A 25848-nucleotide genomic window follows, 5' to 3' on the forward strand; every position below is an offset into this window, starting at 1 on the left:
CTGAGGGGAGACCTTATCACTCTCTACAACTACCTGAAGGGAGGTTGTGGTGAGGTGGGTGTTGGTCTCTTCTCCCAAGTCACTAGTGATAGAACGAGAGGAAATGGCCTCAAGTTGTGCCAGGGGAGATTTAGATTGGATGTTAGGAAAAATGACTTTACTGAAAAGAGTGGTCAGGCATTGGCACAGGTTGTGCAGAGAGGTGGTGGAGTCACTATCCCTGGAGGTGTTAAAAAACATGTAGACATGGCACTCTGGGACATGGTTTAGGAGGCCTGGTGGTGTTGGGTTGGGGGTTGGACTTGATGATCTTGGAGGTCTTTTCCAAACTTTATGATTCTATGATTCTTCTGTCATGGACAGAAAACACTAAAGCATATTCCAAGGGAATCAGTTTGGTAAAGAGAAACGTTCTAAGCATTAGACTTCTCTTGCTGATTCATAGACTAATCAGAGATGCCTCATTTTTTTCAGGGCCCTACAGGATGTGCAGATTAGATTCCAGCCTCTTCATAGTCCTGACATGAGTGCACCCATGCCTTCCCATAGTTCCCATGAAGAATTTGGTAAGCATTTGTGTTAAATTGATCTTCAGTGTTGCTGAGCTTTTAAAGGTTGCCGGGGAGGAGGAGCACAGCAGGAGAGCAGCTTTGGGTGCCTCTTTGTAATAGAGTGGTGTAATTGCATAAAGGGTTCTGAATATGGACTAGCTGTGAAGCAGACCACTTGATTAGAGCCCAGTGTGAGTATGGAACATGGGGGCACGTTAGGCTAGGAGTGCTAATGCTTTGTGCACATTGGAGTCAACCTTCTTATGTGATTTGGCACTTGTGCCAGAAGCTTGGCATTTGTCTCTTGTCAGGTGGAAGAAATTAAGTGACACCAGAGCTTTGGGAGTGGAGGACACTGGGCTGTGTGTAGTGTGCTCTTTCAGTTCATTCTCAATTCTGGGATGTAGCTGTTAAACTGGCCATGTGATTAGGGAGGAAAGCAAGCTTGGATCTCTTATTATCAAAGCCCAATAACATCCACTGTTTAGTCTACAAAGAATAAGCAATGACACAGGATTTCCCTTGGCCTTAGCTTTGATTAGATTGTTGCAGGGTTTTTGCTTGTTCTTTTGGAATCTGGCATGGCAGGCAATGGCATAACTTCACGCTTTGTGGGATTAAAGCTTTAGCTTTTGGGGGAAGTTCCTATAAATTGATTTGTATTTCTCCCTCGGAAGCCTTTCCAGACCACATGGCTGATCTAAGCACAGAAGTGCTGGGATCTGAAAAAGGATCGGTGCATGGCTCTCAACCAGACCTGCGGCGTATTGCTGATCTGCCTGTACCAGCAGACTTCCTTTCTCTCTCAAATGATGCCAAACCTAAGCTGATGACTCCAGACGCATTCATGACACCAAGTACATCTCTTCAACAGGTAACTAGAGAGCAGCACTGTTATTGGTGGTACGAGGCGTAGGTTTGGATATTTCTGTGAACTTTTTCTATGCAGTAGTGACTCTGATAGGCTAAAGTAGCTGAATGCAGAGTACACAGGAAACTCTGTGGAGGTAACCAAACTGAGTAAAGACATGTTGGCACATCTAAAATGCTAGGCTGACCTAAGCTTGTGTTGCGATTGCTATGTTTAGCTGCAAAACTGCTGATGTAGCTGTCTTGTGTAGAAATACGGGTTTGCTAAATAATTGTGTCTGAGCTGGGAGACTGGTTTACCTGTGTTGTTTGGGGTTGTGATATAACTATAATGGAAGAAAATATGCCATCTCTGCATATCCTGTCTGATGAGATGCTGTGGGAACGTATGTCTGAAATGATCAGGTAGGTAGCTGGGACTGTAACATCTTCTGCAGGACATCTGCAAATCATTGATCCAGCAACTCAGTGGGTTTTTTGGATCTAACACAACAGGCCTTAACTCGTACAGAAGGAAAGTCTTCCATGCTTGCACCAGAGATTTCAGTGTCAGAAAGCATGCAAAGCATTCCTTGGGATTTGGTGATCTCTGCAAACCATAGCAAAGTGTCTTGATGAAGAGCCGTAAGGAAGCATTTACTCCTCAGTGGAGCTCTCATGAGGCAGTCAGAAAACACAGAATTCTTCCTAAAGTTCTGTCATGTGTGCACGGCCAGCAGTGCTGCATCACGCACCATTGGGTCCTGCCAGGCATTTCTAAGGTTGGCACTGGCAGTGTGCATCTAACTCAGCATAAGTTTCTGCTACTCCTTTTTGGTTATGCCAACAAGCAGAAGTGCAGGAGCTCACTGTGTCTTGGCTGCTCTGCATCTGAGTGTCCTGTTAGTTTGTCTTAAACCCATTCAGATATTCTTGCCTTATAACCTGCCTCCATGCGTCTCTATTGAATTTGTGACTGTAGTTTTTTCCATGTGCTTTTGGAATGGGAGTAGACATAAATTAAAAAGCTTTTTAAAAAGGGCATTCTTTAAAAGAAGTAATCTGCAGTATAATTACAAGGTGTGGGTTCCACTGGTGAGAAGCTGTGCTGTTTGTGTTTTCTCTGCCTTCCTGTGAGAAATGGACTGTCATCAGTTGTTTGCCGCACTGATACAGTTCTTACAGGAATGGAGGAGAGCACTCATGAGCAGCACTCCACATACACATCCTAATATAGAAAATATAATTAATATAATTTAATTTATAATTAATATTAATTTATAACAACATAAAATACAAGGAACATATTGCCACCACAGCTTGAATGTGTAACTGGAGGAGCCTGGGTGAGGATGGGCAGCACGTGTGGAGATGGGCAGAAACGGAGTTTGTGCTGAGTTGACTACAGAGAGCCGCCCCAGTGACAGCTTGGGGAGCAAAGACTAAATTAAACTCCTCCTAAGGGTTTTGATGTTGCTAGCAAAGTTGCTGAGTGCAGAAGTTAATTATGTGCCTGAGGGCACGTAGCCTTCCCAATGCAAAGACATCCCAAGGGAGCAGACGGAAGTTGTTGATGGGATGATGGTTGCGCGTACTGTTTGCTGCAAGGAGCAGCTCACTCTTTAGTTTAAACAGTGTAACTGTTCCATTTAAACCTGGCTTTTCACTGCTGCCTATTTTATGGCAGGCTTTTTCCTGCTGGCACCAGCACCCAGGACCAGTATAGGGTGGAAACAGCCTTGAGTTTAGCTCAATCTCTGCTCTCTGCCATAAACAGTGTCAAGCGCAAGAAGCTCAGTGAAACTGGCTTTCCCAGCTGAGTACTTGTATGCTTATGTTGGTGTTCTCTGTAGGTGTTTCTTGATAGCCAGAAGCAGCAGTGGGGGCCAGCATATCGCCCTGTACTCTTCACTGCTAGCCATCTAGCTAGAAGAGCAATACCTCTTCTTGTGCATTGGAGCATTCTGCTTCCACGTATCAGCAGTGCAGGACCTAAACCCCATACAGAATCTGGCCTCAGTAGTGGCAACAGAACTTGACAAGAGCAGTCTAGCTTAAAGAGCAAAATGGGGATCTGGTGCTGAGCCTTGCAGAATGCCACTTTGTTTTGGGAGAGGAATCGCTCGATAAAAGCAGTCATGGTTCACGTGATGAGGATGTTCTGGGGCTTGCCTTTAACGAGCACCTGAGTACAACTCAACTTTTTTTTTTTTAATTCCTTCTTTGCCAAAAACTCCTTAGGAGTTGTTCCAGAGCCACCATTCTCAGGTCAAGCTCTGCTGTTGGACTCTTCTGTCCCATCCTGATGGCTGTATATTTTCTTACAGATTGCTGTGTCTCCAGGCAGCAGCGTCAGTTCCCTGACTGCAGTCACAGCCATGAGCAGCACTTCTGTCACGGATGCCTCTATGCCCAGGTAAATAGCATGTATATATTATATCTGCAGTTAAATTGATACTGTCCTTCAAGATGGTGCAGAGCTGTACTGTATCTTGTAGGAGAGGACACTGTAACCAGAACCAGAAACTGGCCTGAGTCCCAGCATCCCTATACGGGCAACTGTTTGCATCTCTGATGCAGCATGGAGCATGCCTGTTGCCATCCAAGGGGCCAACAATAGTGTTTCGTTTGTGCCTCATAGGGATTCTCTTATTGCATCTCAGTGTTGTTGCTTTACATGCTTCTCCCAAAGGGCTGCTGTTGTTTACAGGTAAGAGAACACTGCAGCCACCAAAGACAAGAAGATAACTCAGGCTGTTAGGAAAGTCTTACTAGTGTTGAGGTGGGTTGGGCTGCATAACAGGGGAAAGCTTCACTTCTGGGAAAAAGATAAAGACTGTTCCAATAGTGTCCTGTTTCTCTCTAAACTCTGCACAGTGTTCACTGAAGATATAGCAGGTCCCTTCTCCACTGACACCTCAAATTCTGAGAGATTGCAATGCCTTTCTCTTTGGGCTGTATGAGGACTAAGTGATGCAGGTGCTAGTTGACAGGGAGTGGCTGACCACAGTAGAAAGAGCAAGGGCTTGGAGAACACTAGCAAAGTTTGGGTTGGGCTCCTCCATTGACCCGTGTATCCCGTCTCCTCACCTTTTGGTGTAGATCTCTACCATTAGATCAGCATTCTCGATTTCTTTGTGCCCCTGTTTTCTGCAGGCCATCGGAAGACTTGACTGTGAGCCCCAAGATGCAGCTGGACACCAGCCTCACACTGAGCAGCAGTAGCAGCAGTCTCCAGACTAGTCCTAGGAGCCATTCGGTTCTTATCCCAGGCCTCCCTGACAAGCTAACACCAAAGGCACCTGTTCCAGTAAGGCTCCAAATGCTGTTCCCTTCCTTCTTGTGGGCCAAGGGACCTCTATGGGCCTGTACAAGCTGAAATTAGACTTACTTGGATAATAACAGGGCCAGCATCTGCCATTTAGAAAACACAGAGCTGCAGCCAGGTCTACCAGTATTATCGGAACTTGACCTTGGCATAAACAGCAGGTCTCTGAAAACTAGAGAAAGCTCTAGCTTGTGCTGTCACTATCACAATGGTTGGACATGGTCACCCTTTGTGTTAGGAGACAGTGCTACCTTGAAAGGTTTCTTCTTCCTTGTTGGTCTGACAGGTCTCTGAAACAATAATTTCCTATTCCTCAGTTTTTATTTCCAGGTGTGATGTGAAACAGATTATGACTAAAGCTTGAAATTGAAATCAGCTTTCAGTCCTGGAGATGTTCAGTGTTAAAACTGACTTTTTCCTTCAAAGAGAAGGGATCCTGGAGCAGAGAAAGGAGGTAGAATTGGTGTGACATTTTCTTTTGAAAGCGTGTTCAAACTAGCGTTGGCTTAATTGTGTTGTTAGCCTAGCCAAAAGCCCATTACAAGTCTTGGGGCCCTTTTCTGTCTGCTGAACAGAGTAGGAGCACAGGGATCACATGAGGAAAGGATACAGCTGGCTGTTTCCAGAGTTAGTTGGTGCAAGGTACTGGGGTTTCTTGGGATGTCTCTGCATTACCCTGAAGCCCTGGTTGTTTGGTTTTGGTTTTTTTTTTCTTTCTTTTAAATTCAGGTCACACCAGGAAACCCCTCTCTAGCACTGGAACTGCAGGAGGTGGAGCCCTTGGTGGTGCCCCAGGCTTCTCCCACCCGTGAGCGCTCCCCAGATGTCATTTCATCTGCTTCCACAGCCATGTCCCAAGATATCCCAGAGATTGCTTCTGAGACCTTGCAACGCAGCTTTGCAGCAGCTCCGTCTGGGCTACCTGCGGAGGTGCTGGAGCCCAGTCATCACGCAGACAGTATGGCATCCGCTGCCTCAGCCTTACATTTGCTGTCTCCGAGGAACCGGCACAACTCGGAGCACAGCCACCACTCTTTGGACATGCCTCCAGTGGAGGTGGACAGACTAAATGCTCCATCATTACTGGAGACTGCTTTAACTCAGGAAAATGCATCTTCTGACAGTGTTGTGAGTCAGCCATGGCCAGCAGCTCCTGACATAACCAGAGAAACCAGGAACAGCATGGCAGACAGGTAATCACTTGGATTTGTCTTGCTTAGGGCAATTTCTTTGCACTTGCCAAATTGCTAGCTTGGTGAAAAGCTCTTATGTTGTGATTAAACCAGAGCAGTTCTCCATCCCTCCTTTCCTTAAAGGATCTGGATGATTCAACTTTCCTGTGTGCTTGGTTTGTGTATGCTGTGTCCTGAACTTCCTAGGCTAGCTCTAACAATTTGTGTTCTATGATACCCCTTGCAGCTTAAAGGACCTCTGTTAAGAAGGTGAAAAGTCTACTTTATTGGCCTTCGTGTTCACCTGGGAATGGAGACTTGAGATGGGATATGTTTTTTTGTACTCTGGAAATAAAACCAGTACAAACTAAATTCTGCCCCAGATGACGCATTCCTGCATGCTTTTGTTGAAAGGAATCAATTAGTGCATAATTGACAGGTTTGATTATAGGTTAATTGTATATCTGTCTTGCACAGGATTAGCTCTGTGCAGCTAGTATTATAAATAATGTATTTTAAAAGTCAGAAAATTAATGGCAATGTCTGTGTGGAGCAGGCATGCAGAATAGGGCAACATCACACACACCTGCTTACCAGGAGCAAACTATTACACTGGAGCAATGCTAGGATTTGTCACAGAAATAGTGTCCCTGCCTTGTAGTGGGATGGGAACTGCAAGATGCATCTGGCACCTCCAGAGTCTGTCAACGCTGGGGCTGCATTTGCCACAGGAGCCTGCAAGCACCTCCCTTTTCAACAGAACTAGCAGGCTGAGAGTGTTAGTGTTGCCCCTCAAACTGTTCAGGGCTGTTCCCTTCCAACAGAATTGCAAGAGAAGGGCCTCATCTTGTGCCTCTGTGCCTGAGGATGCTACTTCAGGAAACAGTCTCAATTCTGATGGCAATGGGGAGGGCACTGAGACTGTGTTTCTACACAGTGTTTTTGCTTTTGCTCATAATTTGAAGTTGAGAAAATACTTTTATAAGAGTTTGCAACTCCCCTCAATTTCACTCTGTTTTTGAAGTCTCTTGAAGACTTCTCATATCAGAATATCAGATCAGATATCTCTGGATCTGAGATATTTTTTTTCATATGTTCCAGCTCAGTCAAGCCATTAGCTTATGTGAAAGTAACAAGTGCTCGCTTCTGTCTGAAGACCTTTCTGAAAGCTGAATTCAGATAGACCTACTTTACAGCGTAGAAGCATGTGCAATTTGCTTTCAAAATCTTTTTGAAACTCGGACTGGATTCACTGTTACAGTTCTGTGCTGTCTGATAGAGCTAACCCATCAAAATCACACACTTTCTCAGATGCTTGAAAGAACAGAGAAGTGCTGATGACTTTTGTCCCAGTGATCAGTATTCCTTGAGGAAAAACAAACCCAAGAGGGTGCTATTCACTGAAGTATGCTGTACTGCCCATTTTGAGTAGTGGCTTACCTGTCTTGCATGAATGTTTGTTGGGAGATTGTTCTTGGTGAGTGCCTGAAGCATAGCTGAGCTGTTTCTCCCTTTTTAAGGCACCCAGAAAAACACAGGGGAGAAGTTTGAGCGTTTTGTGCCTTTAAACAATACCTGCCACTTTCTGGATCTGTGCAGATAAGTGTCAGGTTTTTGTTTGGTTTAGACCTTCTATCAGGTTCTCTTATGAGAAGTGGAATGAGCAAATACCCAAGCTGAAAGAGACTTTCATAATGGTATTTTCTTTTTTTTTACTCCTCTAGTCCAAGGGATGAGGTTGAAGACAAGCACAAGAGCTCTTCCTATCATCGACACAGCTACCACCTGCTGCAGCATGACAGCCAGGATGCTAGTGCAGAACAAAGGTACCAGAGTGCTCAGCCCCTTCTCTCGTTCTGCATGGACTCAGTTCAGGCTGCATTCGTGCTTCTGTCCCCAGCAAGCCTTCACATGTGGGGTGAATGTCTTTGCTTTGTCTCCTGACTTCATGTGTGTAAGCAGTCCAGCTTCCATAATGTTCTGATGACTTCAGCTGGTTGTGAGGTTGGCCTCTGGGTGTTGTCTAATTTACTCTCTATAGGGAAAGGTTTGACTCTGCTCCTTTAAGAGCATAGACCAAGCTTGGTTCAATTCCTGGTGAAAACCTATTACAGGACCAGTTTCTAAATACTGTGCCTTGGATAAGGTAGCAAGGGTATCTCAGGAGTTATTTTCTTGCTTTTGGCATCTTGGCTCCCTCGTAAGCCACCCTAAAGCTCCATAGGCACATTCTATGTGCTCAGCCCTGTTTGACAGTTGAGGGTTCATTCGTAATCCACACTTCATTTCAGACTGAAACATGCAGCCTGCATTGGATGGCTGGTCAGTGGCTGAAAGACTCCAGGGTACCAAGGATCACGCACTTCCTAGGTTCTACCTGATTCTCCACCATTCCTGCGATACTTGCTGCATTTAGTGCTTTCTGTTTGTAAAGCTGTAAGGCTATGCTATGCGTGGGGTCCCTGCTGGGTCAACATCATGTGCTGGGGCTTATGTGCTTGAGTGTGTATGCAGCAAGAATGGGCATTATTCCAGCACGCTGCCTGAACTGTGGTGGTCCCAAATGCAGAGACCCTCCAAGTCATATTATGCAGCGCTCAAGCTTAGCCTGGGCAGACAGGGATCAAAATGGAGCAGCACGTGCTGAGCCCTGTAGAGGTCTCTGTGTTAAAGATCAAGATGGCAGGCGTCTTTAGCTAAGTGACTCCAGCCATGTGTGGATGAAGAGCAGAGTGTGAATCCCCTCCCTTTAGTGAAGGCTAACGCTGTCCTGTATTGCAAGTGATGTCCTCTCCCCTGCTGTTCCTTCATAGTGACCATGATGATGAAGTTGCAAGCTTGGCTTCTACGTCAGGTGGATTTGGTGCCAAAGCATCTACGCAGAGGCTGCCTGTGAAGGACTGGAAAGCCAAAGCATCCCCTCGGGCTTCCCCAAAGCTGAAGCGGAAGGGCAAGAAAGATGATGGGTACGCTGGGCTTGCCAGAATGCAGGTGGCTGTGGGACCAGCTGTGCAGGGCCACAACCTGATGTAGCCGTTAGCAGTGAGACTAGGGTCTGAGTCTGCGCAGCAGGCAAGTGCTCCCAGTCCTCACCCCATTTTGCAAATGGCAGTAACACCACAGAGAGTGTTGCTGGTTACTCAGACACTGAGTGGTACTCAGGGGTGTGGCAGTAGGATCTACACTACCTTTCCAGATGGGACTCAAAATCCAAAATATAGCCTGAGCTTCAGAAGATGTGTGGAAGGTAAATTGTGGGGGGACATGGGATCCATTTGCCAGTTTCAGTGAAGTCTTCAGTGGAACTGTGATGCTGTGAGTGTAGTTCAATGTGGCCTCCACTTCTAATTGGCTTCTGAATGCTGGCACAGTGCCCTTGTTCAACGATATCTATCATTACTTGCTTGTTGCTTTTGTGTGTTTCTAAACGTGCGCATATGAACGTTTGGTAAGTGAAAACTGATGACTGTAAAGGTCTGCCCATGGCAGTTTAGACCAACCTGTCTGCATTAACGTGAGGAGAGCAGCATAGCTGCTGCACAGGCACTCTCCCCTTGTGTTCCCATAGCTCTGTGATTGGGATCTCTGACTGTGCAGATTATGACAAAGACGGGCTATGGCATTAAGCTGCTGGCTGTGGTCCGGTACTGTGACACCCAGAAGCTCTTAGCCTCTGAAATTACTTTCATTTTTCCTGCCTCAGTCCTTTTAAAGTTGCTGAATGGATGCTGTCTGGAATCAATAAATGTTTGCATTTGAATATTCATAGATATGTGACTTTGATGGAGACATGCAGTATTAGTGGATCAGTTCAGTGTTTTTCTTTATTCTGCTATTTACGCTGGAGTGCATCACTAGTTTCTTCACCTTGAGAACTGGAATCATTCTAGATTATTTGAAGCTCATTGATTTTGTATTTAACAAATGGGTATTTTGTTTTTCTTTGTAAAATATTAGGAGACCTTCAAAAGCTGTTTGGCAAAGCCTTCCCTGGCTTTGAATTTGGACAAAACTGAAAAATCAGCATGCGTTGTTCTTTGTAACAGTCCTCATTAAGACTTGTTCAACTCCAGCCTGTAAAGAACTTCGGCGCGTATGGATAGCACAGATGTAGTCACAGTGCTGTAAGGACTGGGATTTCATCACCTTCCTGTTGCTCGTCGTGTTATACTAGGCCAAACAGAAGTAGGAGGTGGAGCGTAAAAATCTAAAGCAACTGTAAAATGTGTGACCTGTTTTGGCAGAAGACTTGGATAATAAGAACAGTTAATTGACATAAGTGGTTTACTACTTTTTTCTCTTTTTATTTCTAGGGATGCAAACCAGTCGCCAAGATCAAATAACAGCCAGGTGAGTCAGAGCTGCTCTGCAATCCCTCCCAAGGGCATGATACTTCAGCACTATTTACTGTCTTACTAAAAACCTGAGAGAAAGTTCATCCCGGTTCCTTGAAGCACATGAGCCCCTGCTGTGCCCAAGCAGGCTGAGATGGGGCTGCACTTGGGCTTCATGTCGCCCTGTTCTCTGACTTGTGCAGCAGAGAAGGAGCTGCTCAGTGCTATTCAGACTGATGGCTTCCTTCTCACCTTTGCATATCATTGTGTATTTCTTCGTTCTCACAAGCCCTATATCATCTAAGACCATAATTTCCTATTCCCTGCTGAGATGACTCACGTGTGTCAGCAGTGAGTTCCCAGCAAAGTAATGGCCACAGTGGGACTGGCCTGTTGGAATTTCTTATCCCTGTTGATAATACCTTCGTATCTGGCAGAAAATGCTCTCAGCTGAATTGCATATGCTTCTTAAACTGCCCTTGATGCCTGTGCCTCCTTTAGATACCTTGAGCAGGTGAAAATGACAGTATGCTACAGGTGTATACTTCTGCAGTTGTGTGGTCATTGGTAAATAAGTTAAAGAGCTCAAAAAGTGCTCTAGGAAACTTCTTTCTTACTCTACTGATTGCACAGCTCTTTCATATGTGTTTGAGGTCGTTATTTACATTTGAAGGCCTAAATGCTCTCTCTCACTACCTGGCCAAAAGTGAACAGGATCTGTTTTCTTTTAGATGCCAGAGCTTTGAAAGGAGTCTTGAATCTAAATAGTTGACATTCTATGCAACCATTTATGAATTCCACGCAGGAACTTCATGTACCTTCCTTTATCAGTTTATTTCTTGGGACGAAAGTCTTAGAAATAGCCATAAAGCAGGTCACAGTTTCTGTTTTATGTTATGCTTCAGTCCAAGGCACAGGGGTTGACTTAATACCTGGCTGAAAACTTAACTGACCTTTGACCCTGTTAGAAATGAATTCTTGTCCTCTCCATGCATAGGTGACACCAGAGTTCCAGGATGAGCTGATGTGCATATTGAGGAGCCAACAGCGGGAGCTCTCTGAGCTGCGGCAGAACCAGATAGAGCTGCTGCAGAGACTCACAGATCACCTGGATGCCATTCAGAGCTCCCTTATGGGCCACGTGGAGAGGGTGATTGACTCCCAGCAGGAGCAGGAGCGTATCCTTGTTTGCAAATGTTGCGTGGCAGTTAAGGAGTGGAAGGCTATGAGGCAGACTAGAGACATGATGAAGACTAAGAAGGTCCAAGGATCTTGGTAGCGTGGGCCATAGGTGCAGTAAAATTGCCTGGCTGCAACGTAACTATTTCAGTTCCTCTTGGTCCCTTTCTAGGAGAAGAATTGATACTTTCCTCATGCCACTAAATCTTCTAGTTACCCATTAAGTGCTGCAACGCTTGAGTAGACTAGAGATGCACCTAATATATTATCCTACGTCAAGCAGTGGCCAGTTGCACAAGAGTAATTATGGGATGATCCTTTCTTTCCTTTCCTCCTTTGGGCAAGTCAGTACTTGCACCAGATGTAGGATCTGTCTGCCACACTGCATGGCTGCATATAGAATTGTCTTGTCTGTACCCATATATACATCTGGAGGTCCACAGGTCCCTTATGTGTTGTCTGAAAAGTACTTCTTTCTGGTGTTTTCAAACCTGGTATCCAATTATGTTTTTTGTATTGCGACTACTCAGTTCCTGTACATCTGCTGCTGCAGTGGATTTGGTCATGTTCCCCAAACTGAGCAGCTCTAGCCTGTTTCATGTCTGAAACTACCCTCAATTTCTATGATGCGACAAAGATTTCTGTTTTCTTTATTAATTAGTCTGACCACCAGACTGATATTTTCAGAGATAATTCAGATAGCTTTCTATTGAAGTTCGGAGTCTAGAGTTATATTATAGTATTAGAACAATTTTTCCTGTCTGCACAACTTCATATCTACACTGAATTTTGTCAGTAGCTGAACTGTCTTTTCACCGTTTGTTTTGTTGGAATTTTTTTGGTGGTTGGGTTGGTTGGTGGTTTTGGGTTTTTGTTTTGTTTTGATTTTTTGTTTGTTTGTTTAAGATGCACATGAGTCTCAGTGTTTGTGTGCTTGCTCCTTCAGAGAGTTTGGCTGCTTCGTGAGGTATGACTGGCTCTTATTAAGCCTGAGTTTGCTTCTGTGCTTATGTCCACCAGTTCCACCCTGTAGAAAAGTTTTTGCCAATTTGCTTTCTATGGGTGTCAGGCTTCTTGGTTTCTGTAGTGGTTTTGGTTGGGATAGTTAATTTTCTTCATAGCAGCTCATATGGTGGTATGTTTTGGATTTGTGAACAAAACAACATTGATAACACACTGATGTTTTTGCTATTTCTAAACCCTCTCAAGGCCACCTCTGTTTGTTGTGCTGCTCCACCAACAAGCAGGCTGGGGCTGGGCAAGAAATAGGGAGGAGACACAGGTGAGACAGCTGACCCCAACTGACCAAAGGGATGTCCCATACCATATGACATGCTCAGCAGTAAAAGCTGGGGGAGGAAGGAGGAGGAAGAGGGACATTCAGTGTGATGGTGTTTGTCTTCCCAAGTCACCGTCATGCATGATGGAGCCCTGCTTTCCTGGGGATGGCTGAACAACTGCCTGCCGATGGGAAGTAGTAAATGAGTTCTTATTTTGCTTTGCTTGCATGTGCAGCTTTTGCTTTACCTATTAAACTGTCTTTATCTCAACCCATGAGATTTGTCACTTTTACCCATCCTATTCTCTCACCCATCCTGCTGCAGAGGAGTGAGTGAGTGGCTGTGCGGGGCTGAGCTGCCTACAGGGGCAGCTAAGTTAACCCGTGATACGTAGGGAACACTCCTGTCGAGCTTCCTTTAGCTCTTTGGCTTTTCTACCATGCTTTCCAGAGCTCTTCCCTCACTCTGATCATTTAAGAGCACCTCTTGTTTACAGGAACACATCAACAACATTATTTTTCCCCTCTTTCGCCAGAGCTGCAAATTTGCTCTCACTGAGCCTCTGGACGTGAGGCTAGTGTCCATCTTTGTGGACAGAAGTGTTGAGGATAGAGAGGAAATCTGTTGTTTGTCCTCCTTAACATGCATTTTCATTAGAGAGGAGACTAGACCGAGCGCTGACAGAAGGACAGCAGCGCAATGGGCAGCTCCAGGAGCATCTGTCTCAGCAGCTCTCTCAGTCTCTTTCCACAGCTGTGTGTAACCGCCTGGAGAGGACCATTCGTGAGGAGATGAAGAAGACTGTACCCCAGTGTGAGTGTTACTGTCTAGGCTTTGAAGGTGGATCCCTACAGTTAGCCCTGTTAGGGATTAAAAGTGTGCTGCATAAAAGTGTTGGTGCTGTATACAGTAGGAGTTAGGTTACATGAAGACTAGTCATTGCACTTTAAACTGTTTCAGGCCCTGCTGTAATCTGAGGAGTTGTGGTTTTGAAGGAGTATGGGGCTCCCAGAGGGAATACCTGTCCAGAGAACGTGGTCTGACCTTCCATTATAATCCATAAAACTTCTGGAGTCTGTTTGGTGGAAGAAGGCAAAAGAGGCTAATAAGTTTGGGAATGTTGAGACTTGACCGGATTAAACTTGCCCTTTGTGCACTGGCACGATCCATGTAAGGAAATGCTGTTGAGAAAGCCTTCTGCAGCCATTAATGTCCACCATTCTGCTTGAAGCAGGGCTACCCACTATTCTAGATGGGCTCAGCTGTGACTTTGTTGGGCCAAGTCTTGAAAACCTTCAAGGTTGGAGACCACCTTCCTAGCAAAAAGTTTTCTTCTGATATACAACCCTGGCTTCTCAAGCCAGAGCCTGTGACCATTCCCCCTTGCTGTGTCATATCTCAGAAGAGTTTGACTCCATTTTCTTTTTTGGGGTTTTGAAGTGTGAGTCTAGACTTAAAGCAGTAACTTTGGCATACGTTTGTGTTGTGCCTAGGCATTTCCAAGAGCATGGACCCTATTGCGGGCCAGCTAAGTAACACCATTGCTGCCAAGATCACTGCTATTGAGGGGACACTGAAAGAGAGTATCACCAAGCTCGTGAAATCAAAGGTAAGGAGAACCAGACTTCCTGGGGACACTGAGTTGTCACCTGCCTGGGTAGTGACTTCTCATACCTCTTCCACTCACCTTTATCTTCAGGTAAAGTCAGTTTAGCTGCCAGTGGTCAAGGCTGTTCCCTGGTCTCATCTGGAGGGCGAGCTTGCTGTGTACTCCCCTGCCTGCTTTGCCTCATTAGCCCTTTCTTTCATTTACCAAGTTGTTAGTTTTCCACCAGAGTAGAGAATTCTCACTACAGCAGTGTTTTTAGGGCGTTCTCAATCAGCCTAGTGGTGAAAGTTTGACTGTCTCTTCTGCTCCCTACTCTGTCCTCCATTTCTACATTATTTAGGGAGCAGAAGCTTGTTACTTACCTTGGCAAGGAGTGGTGGATTGTGGGAGAGAAGCAGGGGAAGGGAAAGGAGCCATGCCTGACTGTGCCACCGTCCCTTGCTTTACAGCTGAACTACAGGGAAATCATGATGTTCTCAGGCAGCCCCTCAGCAAGCAGGTGCTCTGCCTGCTGTAGTCGTGGTGCAGCCTAGTCAGTGGAAAGAGCTGAGGGAATACATGCTTCTGACACTGGGCTGTCCTTATCTGGTGTGGGTGTGTTGCAGGGACCTACAGTGTTTGTTCACATATTTAGTTGGCAGCAGGCTGTTGTTAATATTCTGGAATCTCTTCTATGTGTGCTTGTAAGAACCTTACAGATACTGTTGTGAGGGCAACGGCCGATACCCTGCAGGGGCCAATCCAGTCAGCTTACAGGGAAGCGTTTCAGAGCGTTGTGTTGCCAGCCTTCGAGAAGAGCTGCCAGTCCATGTTCCAGCAAATCAATGACACCTTCAAGCAGGGCACACAAGAATGTGAGTAGGTTTTATTCTCTGAGTTTTCTCTGCACAGTGTATTTGTATTAGTGGCTGACAACAAGTTGGCCTTTTATTATGTCTTTGCCTTTCAGAGTTTCAGTGGTGACTGTTTAATATCTTAGCCCATCTGCATGCTTCATTTTGCGCTTGGAAAATAGAAGCAGAAGTGAGGAGGTTTTTGTGGGTGGTGCTATAAGAACAGAGATTCACCTCTGGTCTTTGTAGCCCATGCAGTGAAACACTTGGCTTCATTCTGTGAATCCGTGACTTCATCTTGAGTACAAAAGCCCAGCTGTAGGATTACCCCATCCTGACATCAGGAAGACGATGTATGGAGAGGGTAGCAGTCCTGCAGCTAGGCCCTCATCTCAGAGGAGTAATGGAATTGGGGAACGTTTAGAGAAGGGTACAGGGATGATCAGAGGTTACAGAGTGGCTGGACAGTGTAGGTATGGTCAGGCTGAAAAAAAACCCCTATATCCTTAAGTATGGAAAATTGTGCACTGATGCACTGGAGAAGATCTTTACCCTTCTCAGAACTGGGGTCTCTTCTGGGAGGCCAGGCAGGTATTACTCTGCAGAGCTGGTTTCTGAGGGGGCCTGAGGCTGGCTAGTGCTGGCACAGCAAATTCTGTGGTCCGTAGATCTGCAGTATCTCCAGCTGCTGTGTATTTTGCACCCTTCCTTTTCTTCAAAAGTCTCCCACAAGTACATAGAGCTTATATTCTTCTCCTTTTTGGTCAAACCAGTTCATAAAACATTTTAAACTACAGGTTTTTGATCTCTGCAGGCCTGATTTTTTTTTTTTTGTCAGAAATGTCCCTCCTCTTTCTTCATTGGCATTGAACTCCATCACTAATGCAGATCACAGCTCACGCTGTGTATGAAATAAAATACCCTTACTCCCACCTTTATCTTGCCCTGAACAAACAGCACCTGTAAAGGTGTGTGTCACAAGAAAACTCATTTATTTATTTCTGTGTCATGTAATCCGGCATGATGGGGAGCCTGGAAGCGGGGTTTCTAAGTTACCGTAATGCCTGTGTGCTGGCTTAGTAATTGTTTCTGCTGAAGAACATGTAGAGCCTGGCAGCTGAATTTCTGTCCTGACCATCTCCATGGGTACCGATGGCACAAACGTCTTCCTCTCTCATTGCAGATATCCAGCAGCTTGAGACTCACTTGAAGAACAAGAAGGTACGAGAACAGGAGGCCCGAGACCCACTGCTGAATCAGCTTCGACAGCTTATCAGCACCTTCCAGAGCACCACTGAGCAGCTGGCTTCCACTGTTGCAGCCAGCGTCCATGCTGAGGTGCAGCATCAGCTGCATATTATTGTGGGCAAGTAAGTTGGCAGCTCAGCTTGTGGAGAGAGATGTCAGTGAGGTATACATACGTATAACAAAAACCTCTCCCTGCTAGCTGTAGAGCAAGCCCTTTGCCGCCCTAGGGCTGCTGTTGGCTCTCGACAGAGTATGACAAAGCATGTGGGCTGGTGTAACTGTTGTCCTGTAGGGGACAAAACGAAGACCACAGAAGGTTTAACAACCAGATGTATCACTGCTGTGTGTGGGAGCTCAGAGCCTGCTTTTCACAGGCATGCTGGAGGGCAGAAGGGCCAAAGGCAGCCCAAAAGCACACTTGGTTCTGAACAGCCTTCCTGTTCTGAAGTGTTCTAGTCTTTTGAGGGCTTCTCTTCTTTATTTTGCGTCCTCAGGCATTCTGACAGTTTCCACAGGCTACTCTGTCCTCCCAGCTGCTCTGCAGCAATTTGTGCTTGGCCATCCTCACTTCAAGATGCAATCCTGGCGGTGCCTTCAGCACATTCAGACCATGAAGCTGGTGGCAGGTTGCCAGGCATTAAGACTGGCCGGTGGTCACCTGCAGGGCAGAATGCCCCTGTCTATTTTAAGCCACTAGAACATATGTCAGAGCACATTGGGGTCTTTGATGCAGACCAGGCTTGCCAAGAAGGCTACCAGACTAAATTCTGGTCTTGTTGCATGGGCTGCACTTCCTCCCAGGGAAGTCCTGCTATTGTCCCTGTGGTAGGTTTGGTCCTTTGTATCCTTTGTAAGAGGGGAGGATCCAGCCCCTGGAGGGGAAAAGGTGTAACACACATTAGCGGAGCCTCCACTGTGAACTCTGAAAAGTCCAAGGCTCAGTGGAAGTGTGTTCTCATTCTAAAGATGTCATCTGCAGGCTAGGAAGCTGCATCTAACAGATCTGATCTAGAAAGCTGGGTCTGCTCAGGGATGAACCTAGAGCTTTGTAGTTGTGCTTCTAAGTCAGGCACATTAAAGATTTAAAATACTATGTATCAAGAGACTCCGTTCCCTGAAACATCACTTTCCCGCACAGAATCCCAGCATTTTCTGTGGTACTGTTGGCCAGGAGCTACCTTGCACAGCATGTTTCCAAAGCCTGTGCCTCAGAGCGATTCGTATTAACCCTTTGGTTGCCTTGCTACAATAAGTAAGCAGGCAGGCCTGTACCTTCTCACTGGTACAAGCTTTGTGCAATGTTGTCCCTCAGCTCTTCGTTTTCAGAGATGCCTGTTTGTTGTTGTGTTTATTTGGTTTGTTTTTTGTTGTTTTTGTTTTTTATTTAGCATGCAAGAGTCTATTTTGGCTCAGGTGCAGAGAGTCATTAAAGGAGAGGTGAGCCTGGCTATGAAGGAGCAGCAAGCAGCTGTCACCTCAAGCATCGTGCAGGCAATGCGCTCGGCAGCTGGGACTCCGATCCCCTCTACTCACTTGGATTTCCAGTCTCAGCAAACTCACATCCTTCAGCTGCTTCAGCAGGGACACCTCAACCAAGCTTTCCAGCAGGTACCTAGGCTTCTTGGTAGTTGGCGTTGCTGCTTGTTGGGGGGCAAAGAGGTTGAAAAAGGGCTCCTTGAGCTGGGAACATAATCCCACAACTCATACAGGAGTTGCCTGAAAAGACCTGTGACAGCCAACAGCTCAAGGGGTGCAGCTGAACTCTCCTGCAGGTCAAGCCAGAGCCATTCAAATTCCATGATTTGGTGGCAGCTAAGTTACTTCTTCCCTGCCCATGCCCTGGCAGGACAGCGTCAGTGCTCCAGCAAGCCAGAGTGTTTTGTCATCAGCAGTGGCAAGTGTTGCAGCCCTGAGGAGCAACAGCTTCATAAGCCTCTCCAGGCAGATCTACCAGCTGGAGCCTGACCTTGCCTTTGTCTTTGAATATGTAGGCAGATCCATATGAGCTGCTGCAGACAAACTTCTCTGGGAATAATAGCAATGCCATGCCAGTGGGCTGGCAGGGGATGCAAACATAGCCCTGCTCCATGCTGCTAACTGTAACCTGTTCCCCTCTGTCTGGTTGTAGTCTCTTCAGCTTAGAACAGACACGGGTCTCCTCTGAGCACAGACTGAGAGCCTAAAGGCTGTCCTTCCCTGTACATCAGGATTTGCAGAGACTTCTACTTCCAGAGGAGGCTGGTGAACCATTGAGCTGCCCTGAGGCAGAGGGCTGCCTTGTGTTCTGTCTTGTATCCCTCACCTGCCTGTTGTTTCCTCAGCATTTCTAGCTGTGTCTTCCTTGCAGGCTTTAACCGCAGCTGACCTCAACCTGGTCCTGTATGTCTGTGAGACTGTGGATACTCAGCAAGTATTTGGACAGCACCCGTGCCCGCTGTCCCAGCCTGTGCTGCTCTCTCTCATTCAGCAGCTTTCCTCGGATTTGGGTACTCGTACAGAACTGAAGTTGAAGTGAGTATGATGAGACAACCGGGTCTGAACCTATGCAGACCTGTTCCTGGCTCTGGCTTTAAATTCACTGCCTGGAAGTGGAAGGTGGTGCTTTGATGAAGGCTGGACCTTCTGTAGCCTGTTACGGGAATGTGAACAACCGGTAATGACTTGGAAAAAGATGTAGGCATTGCCATGGAAAGCTTTGCACCTCAGAGGTAGTAGTAGAAGGCGTACCCAGCTGTAGGTGCTGTTACTGCCTGGATCGTGGTCTGTAAATATTATGGGCTGCATTAAAAGGAACATGGCCAGCAGGTCAAGGGAGGTTATCGTCCCCCTCTACTCTGCCCTAGTGAGACCACATTTGGAGTGCTGTGTCCAGTTTTGGGCCCCCCAGTTCAAGAAGGACAGGGAACTGTGGACTGCTGGAGCAAGTGCAGCGGAGAGCTACCAAGATGATCAGGGGGCTGGAGCCTAAGACAATCTGTCTTAGGAGGAAAGGTTGAGAGACCTGGGTTTGTTCAGCCTGGAGAAGAGAGAACTGAGGGGGATTTCATCAATGCTTATAAATATCTGAAGGGTAGGTGTCAAGAGGACTCTTCAGTGGTGTCCAATGACAGGACAAGGGGCATTGAGCAAAAGTCAGAATGCGGGAAGTTCCACCTCAATATGTGAAAAAACTTCTTTCCTGTGAGGGTGACAGAGCAGTGGCACAGGCTGCCCAGGGAGGTTGTGGAGTCGCCTTCCCTGGAAACATTCAAAACCCTCCTGGACGCGTTCTTGTGCCCCTTGCTCAAGCAGGGGGGTTGGACAAGATAATCTCCAGAGGCCCCTTCCAAACCCTACCATTCTGTGATTCTGTGATATGCAGTCTGTACAGCAATCTCATTAGACCAAGGAGAAGTTTCCCTGCAGAGGTAAAATGAAGGGTAGTGCCATGTTTCCTGTATAGCTTAATATCCAGAGCAACTTAGCTCTGTCCTCAGTTCTTAACCCATCGCTGGGCTTCGTGTCAGCAGTTTCTTGTCATGGCTGCCAGACAAGCTCACTGGGAGGTAGCAGCAGGAGCTACTGGAAATAACGTATGTTAGATGTCACACAAGCTTTGCTTAGAATAAAGTAGTGACTGTGCTGATACTTGCCTTGAACATTTTTAGTGAGCGAGTCAAAACCCTGTTATCTGTTGTCAAAAACTAACTTAAGTTACCTGCAGGTTTTAACTATGGCTTCTATGGAAAAATGACTAAAATCATGTTTGTTTTTAACTCGATTTAACAATAGGGATAAAGCAAGTGAGAAAAACTGCAAAAGAGCTTTAAGTTACAGATGAGCTGGTAATCAGCACTGAAGTTGCTGCTGTTAAGTTTCAGGCTGGTCTGTTAGTGAAAACCGTTTGCAGTGACCACATTGCCTTACTGTCAGGCTGCAGTTTGGAAGTTTGTGGCTCATCTGAACTTCAGAATGGCCTGTTGGTAAAATTCTTGCTCTTTCCCCACCCCTTCCTGGATAGATGTATTGGAAGATGACCATAAACGTGTCCCTACATGAAATAAGCCTCACCACTGAGGATTTTTACTAAGTGACTAATTCTGCTTCTGCTAAAAAGGCATCAAAGAAAATATCTACAGAGCTGTGACCAGGCATGGCCTGTGGCCAAGTGCCACCTCCAGCTCTGCAGGGAGTTCTAGCTTGCTGTTGGGCCTGCTTGGTTTAGGCAGCCAGGCTGTGGTGCCCATACTGCAGGCTGGAAAATATATAAGCTGGCCTTATACGTTGAAGAAGGGATAGATGGACTGCTATGAGTCAGTAATGCTTGTTTTCTGATGGCTGAACATACTGCGCTGAGCTTGGGTCGGCAGGGGAGCAGAACTGCACATCTTCAGTGCTAGAATGAACTGAATGGGGTTGGGATCACGTACCGGGTTTGGTTCTAACCGTGGTGTCTCTCCTTCAGTTACTTGGAAGAAGCAGTGATGCACCTGGACCACAGCGACCCCATCACCCGAGACCACATGGGGTCAGTCATGAGCCAGGTGCGGCAGAAGCTCTTCCAGTTCCTCCAGGTGGAACCCCACAACACACTGAGCAAGCCTGCCCGTCGCCTCATGATCATGCTCCAGGGCCTGGTCACCCCCAGCATGACCTAGGCAGAGCTGGCTATCTTGTGGGCTGCGCTGTGGAAGCCCATCCAGCAAATCCAGTAGTTACTAACCACGTATGGCTTGTGTTAAGAGCTCTTGCCAGGAAATCTATCAACATGTGTGTGGTATCTCTAAGGCAAATGCCATCTGTGTATAGTTCCAAATAGTCACTGAACGCTCACTTGGCTTATTTTCTTAAATAGCCTCTTTTTGAGAGAATTAAGTCTCCTCTTCACCTGCCCCTCTGTCCCTGAGGCCTGCCTGGCACTCCAAGTCACATTCAGCAGACGTGGGTGGATTTCTTACCCCTATAGTTTGGAGTCTGCTGCCTGGAGCGGAAAAGGGAGGAGCACTCTGAGCCCCAAGCACAGGGGCAGCTGGGGACACGTGCTCTTTGTTGCAGAAACCAGTACCTGTATATTAGTCAAGGACTCAAACTGCTCCTCGCTGGTGGGGTGAGTAGCTGGGAGGGGGTGTCAGCTAAGCAGGAACAGAGGGGTTTCATTGACTCCAGTTCCCTGCTGCCACAGGGTGCCCAGCCTCTCTGAGGTGGATTTGGGCAGGGGGCTGTGTGTACATGCCTCCGGAGTGACCCAAGGAGGTGCTCTGGGTGGGGATGGCTGGGCAGCAGCAAGCTGTGAGAGCCCTGGGGGTCATTGGTTCTGTTGTGTCCACAGTTCAAACATTAGTTTTGATTTACACCAGGGTTTTTCTTTTTATCTCAATTTTGAAATTTTTTTTTTTTTTTGAAATAACATTAAGAACAATTCAATAAACTTTTTGAGGAAAAAGGTGGGGACCTGCTCCTGTTTGTGCCATGGAGGGAAGGGTGCATGGCCTTTGGAACCAGTCCTGGAGCACGTGCGATGGTTTGGAGAAACAGTCTCCAGGCTGGAGCCTGAGAGGATGTGCCGGGATGCTCGCTCTTCCCCCAGATCTTCCTCTGAGCCTCTGCTTCATCTTCCCGGGGCGAGTCCAGCCGGGCGCAGGGCTCTTCCCTTCCCGGGCAAGGCGGGAGGTTTTGTCAGGGATGGTGGCAGTCTGCACTCCGCACGGAGGAGACGCGAATTCCCAGCTTGTCACAGCATAAGCTGCTCCTGGGGTTGCCGGGGCCGGGGTCCAGCCCCGGGGGAGGGCGGGGCCGGGGCGGGGCGGCGGGGCCGGGGCTGCCGGTAGCGGGGCGGCGGTGGCGGGGTCCGCACCATGGGCTGCGGCTGCTGGCGGCTGCTGGGCGTCCTCTGCCCGCTGCTCCTGCACCTTGGTGAGTGCCAGGGGGGCGACGGGCGGACGGCGGGTGGGAACGGGACCCCCAGCCTCCCTGGGTGCGGGGTGCCCCGAAGCTCAGCGACGCCCCCCTTCCCCATCTCCTGCCGTCCTGCGGGGCCGGGCGAGGAGGAAAGCGGTTTCGCGGCGCTGCCCCGGGGTTCCTCTGCTCAGGCGGGGACAGTCCCCAGCCTCCGGCTCTCCAGCCCGGAGCGGGGCCCCAGGCCAGCCCTACCCGTCGACCCCGTGCCTCCGGTGGCTGCCCCTGCCTGCCGTCCTTCACCGGGGGCCTGGAGGGCATCCTGCCCGCTGGGGAAGGGGGTCCGGCAGATGCTGCACCTCGCCGGCACCAGCCTGCAGCCTCCACGCTCTCCTACTTCTAGAGCCGAAGGAGGACGCAGTCCGGCTCCGGGCGCGGCAGTAGCCAGCGGCACCCCTGCCCCAACCAGGGATGCAGGGGCCTGGGGGCTAACCTGGTCTGGCGCTGCGCGGAGGGTGGGGGACGGGGGCTGCCAAACCTGGGACAGTTCTCAGGCTCAGAGGGTGGATGATTCAGGCCCTTCCCCAGAAGCAGGACGGCTGTGTCGGTGCTTGCTTGGAGCCAGCGATGCTCTGCAGCACCCTGGGCTCCCTCCCTGCTTTCCCCTTGGGGTTCTCTCCCTGACGGAGCCGGGGGCAGGTTTTAACCCACATGGTTTTGCAGCAGAGGAGCAGAGGTGATCTGTTCTCCTGGTTTCTCCTTCCTTGTCTGCCCCGCCCAGCCTTGTGCCAAGGGAGCTGGGCAGGGGCAGGGGCCCGTACCGGGCATTAGAGGAGCCCAGGAGGCCAAAACCCATCCTGGGGCAGAGACCAGCCAGCTGAGGGAAGGCATCTACTGGCTCTACCAGCTGGTGTGTCCCTGGGCTGGTGGGAGACACACTTGTTCCCCAACTGGGTCAAAAGAGGAGCAACGGATCCCACTTTCTCTGTTGATACCTGCAATATTTGTGACCCACGTGGCTGGTATCCAAGGCTTTCCTCAGTGATGTGCTTGGGGGAGTGGTGTTTCTTGTCATGTACACCTGCCGTGCTCTGTGATGGGCTGAGGTTTCAGGCTCGCCCTGGCACTAGTCTCAGCCACAGCTACTTTGTTCAGGGCCTTGTTCCAGGGGCACAGGCATGGGATGCCAGTGGCATGGCACATTGCACCCTGGAGACCTCCTGGCTGCCTTGGCAGCTGCTGGGCAACTTTCAGCTGCTTCTGAGGAGGTCCCCTTCCCACAGGGGACCCCTCTGGGTCTGTCCTCATGCTTTTTTAGCATCCTCAGTTTAAAGAGCTCCTGGGTGCACACCCACAGCACTTCCAAAAGTCTCACACCTCCTGTGACGGGGCCCCGCGGGACCCCCAGGGCAGAGCCGAGCCAACCATACAGCGTTTCCCTGTGTCCCAGCCACATACTGACTCTTTTTAGGCCTGCCCCCAGCCATGGATGGCACTTGCGGTCATCCCCAACACACCCTGTCACCCACCATCCCATGGCTGGCACTGGGGTTATGCCAGTCCTGGTGGTTCATCCCTTGTGGAGCAGAGCAGGGAATTGGGGCTTCCCAGGGTGAAGCAGACAGAGTTGCATTTAAACCTCTTCCCTTTGTGCTTTACCTTCTTCTTTTCCCCTCCCTTTCCCCTTTTCCTCTTTCTTCCCCCTTACCCTTTCCCCTTCCCTCCCACTGCGGTAGGAGCAGGGATTCCAGCTTGACGAGCCTTTGCTTTTTTTTTTTTTCTGTTGTAGTCACAAATTAATCTTTGCTGTTAGGGGATAAAAGCCAGGACAGATGGCTCCAGGGAGAGTCTGGGAAGCCTGAGGCGAAGTGGCCGGCACGCCGTTCTTCCCCTGTGGCTAATGGCAGCATTGCTTGCAGGCTCATTACATCGTGCCTCCTTGGGCTCCTGGGCCAGGAGCGAATGTTCACTCTGAGCACGTGGGGAGAGGATGCCAGGGGTCTGGTGGGATGTGGAAGGGGGTGCCAGACCCTCGCCACATTTCAGAGCCCGGTGTCACCCCCTCACGGTGACACCTGCACCCCAAGCGCCCCTGAGACGGGCGGGCAATGGCTGTCAAGGGGGTCCACTGGGGCTCAGCTCCATCTCTCCCTGTTCCCTGTAGCTACGAGCCAGGAGCCCATCAGCATGGCGGGGAAGTGTGACACCATCTACCAGGGCTTTGCTGGCTGCCTCATCAGCCTGGGGGACAGCATGGCCCAGAGTGTGCGGCAGCAGCGGGAGGAGGGCAGCGAGGAGGTGCAGGAGCTGGACACCATCTGCAAGTGAGTGTCCCTATCCCCGTGGGAGCTGCTGGGATGGCTGGGTGACCTGTCACCGGTGGTCCCCCTCACTCCTGCCTATCTCCCCAGATCCTGGGACGACTTCCACACCTGTGCCAGCGAGGTGCTGTCGAGCTGCCCTGAGGAAGCGGCCGCCATCTGGGAATCACTGCGCCAGGAGTCCCGCAAGATCCAGTTCCAGGGGAACCTGCAGGAGCTGTGCAGCGCTCGGGGACGCCTGGCCAGCACCCGCGGCTCCCCGGCCTCCAAGACCAACCAGGCCACGCTGCAGGGCTCGGCCACCCCACCGCGCCCCCATCTCCTGGCCCTGCTGGTCCTGCCACTGCTGGTGCCCCAGCTCTAGCCCTGCCTGCCCCTGGGGTGCCCAGCTGATGCCCCGGGGCAGTCCCCTGGTGCTGGCTGGGCACTGACATCCACGGTCCCTGCCAAGCCCAGCTCCCCCCCAGCCACCCCTTGTGGGGCACGGTCCTCTCTTGCAGCCCTTCAGATGGATTTATATTTATATTAAAAGACACTTTTACATTTCTCCTGACTCTCTGCTGTGGGATGCCCCTCACATTCTTCCCAAGCTCTGGGTTTGCTCCTGGGGTCAGAGGGGAGGTGCTCCCTGGACCAACCCCCCAGGGAGGGTCACTGCGGGGGCTCTGTGGCTCTGTCACCCCCAGCACATCGCCTGCAGCCATGCCAGGCAGCCCATGGGACCACAACAGCCCTGGAGAGGGCTGGACTGGGGATTCCCACTGCCCTGCCATCACCTGACAGCTGCTTTTCAGGGCTGGGCATGAAGGACATTCCCTTTAGAGATGGGTCAAATGGTTTCTTTATTTTAAAGCGCATCTGAGGAAAACACAGTGCAGGCATTTCTCTTTTTTCTTTTTGGCAGCCGATAGCTTGTCCTTTGGTGGGTGAATCTAGCAGCATCAGACAATTTTCTGAACAAAAGCCTGTCTTCCATCCCTTTTATTTTGGGCCTGCTACATTAGGTCCTATTAACAGTCACCAAGGAAATTGGGGGTTGCAAGAAAAATAAGAAGGTTTTTTTAGGTGAGATGATATAGGTGAACAAATCAGGGAAGTGAAGCTTTCACCCAGGTCCAGGTAGGACTCATTGAAGTTAAACCAAGGTAACATGCTGGAGTTTAACTTGGTTAAACTTGTGTCAGTCAATGGAAGATGCTGTTATTCCCATCCCTGTTGCTGTTACACTGCAAACTTCAGATTTCTTTTTTCCCTAGCATGCTAAAACCCA

At 48.8% G+C, this 25848-nt stretch overlaps 2 protein-coding genes across 3 annotated transcripts in view; both read left to right on the top strand.

Moving 5' to 3' along the window:
• EDC4 (enhancer of mRNA decapping 4) overlaps positions 1-21807 on the top strand; it is a 38664-nt gene extending 16857 nt beyond the window's left edge. For both annotated transcript variants that reach the window (XM_064459133.1, XM_064459134.1), the window contains 16 exons: positions 475-566; positions 1229-1425; positions 3728-3816; positions 4557-4710; positions 5458-5921; positions 7625-7726; positions 8714-8866; positions 10214-10250; positions 11232-11412; positions 13351-13506; positions 14187-14302; positions 14991-15156; positions 16319-16505; positions 17772-17991; positions 18731-18894; positions 20828-21807. In XM_064459133.1, the coding sequence (XP_064315203.1) occupies positions 475-566; positions 1229-1425; positions 3728-3816; positions 4557-4710; positions 5458-5921; positions 7625-7726; positions 8714-8866; positions 10214-10250; positions 11232-11412; positions 13351-13506; positions 14187-14302; positions 14991-15156; positions 16319-16505; positions 17772-17991; positions 18731-18894; positions 20828-21020 (2671 nt within the window). In that variant the 3' untranslated portion in view covers positions 21021-21807. The remainder of the gene's footprint in view (positions 1-474; positions 567-1228; positions 1426-3727; positions 3817-4556; positions 4711-5457; positions 5922-7624; positions 7727-8713; positions 8867-10213; positions 10251-11231; positions 11413-13350; positions 13507-14186; positions 14303-14990; positions 15157-16318; positions 16506-17771; positions 17992-18730; positions 18895-20827) is intronic.
• Positions 21808-22178: 371 nt separating this feature from the next.
• Positions 22179-25131, top strand: NRN1L (neuritin 1 like). Its single transcript, XM_064458130.1, has 3 exons — positions 22179-22275; positions 24422-24581; positions 24669-25131. The coding sequence occupies exons 1-3, from the start codon at positions 22218-22220 to the stop codon at positions 24940-24942; spliced, it is 492 nt and encodes a 163-aa protein (XP_064314200.1). The 5' UTR covers positions 22179-22217; the 3' UTR covers positions 24943-25131.
• Positions 25132-25848: the final 717 nt, after the last annotated feature.

This window comes from Phalacrocorax carbo, chromosome 8 (genome assembly GCF_963921805.1).
Source record: "Phalacrocorax carbo chromosome 8, bPhaCar2.1, whole genome shotgun sequence".
Lineage (NCBI taxonomy): Eukaryota > Metazoa > Chordata > Aves > Suliformes > Phalacrocoracidae > Phalacrocorax > Phalacrocorax carbo.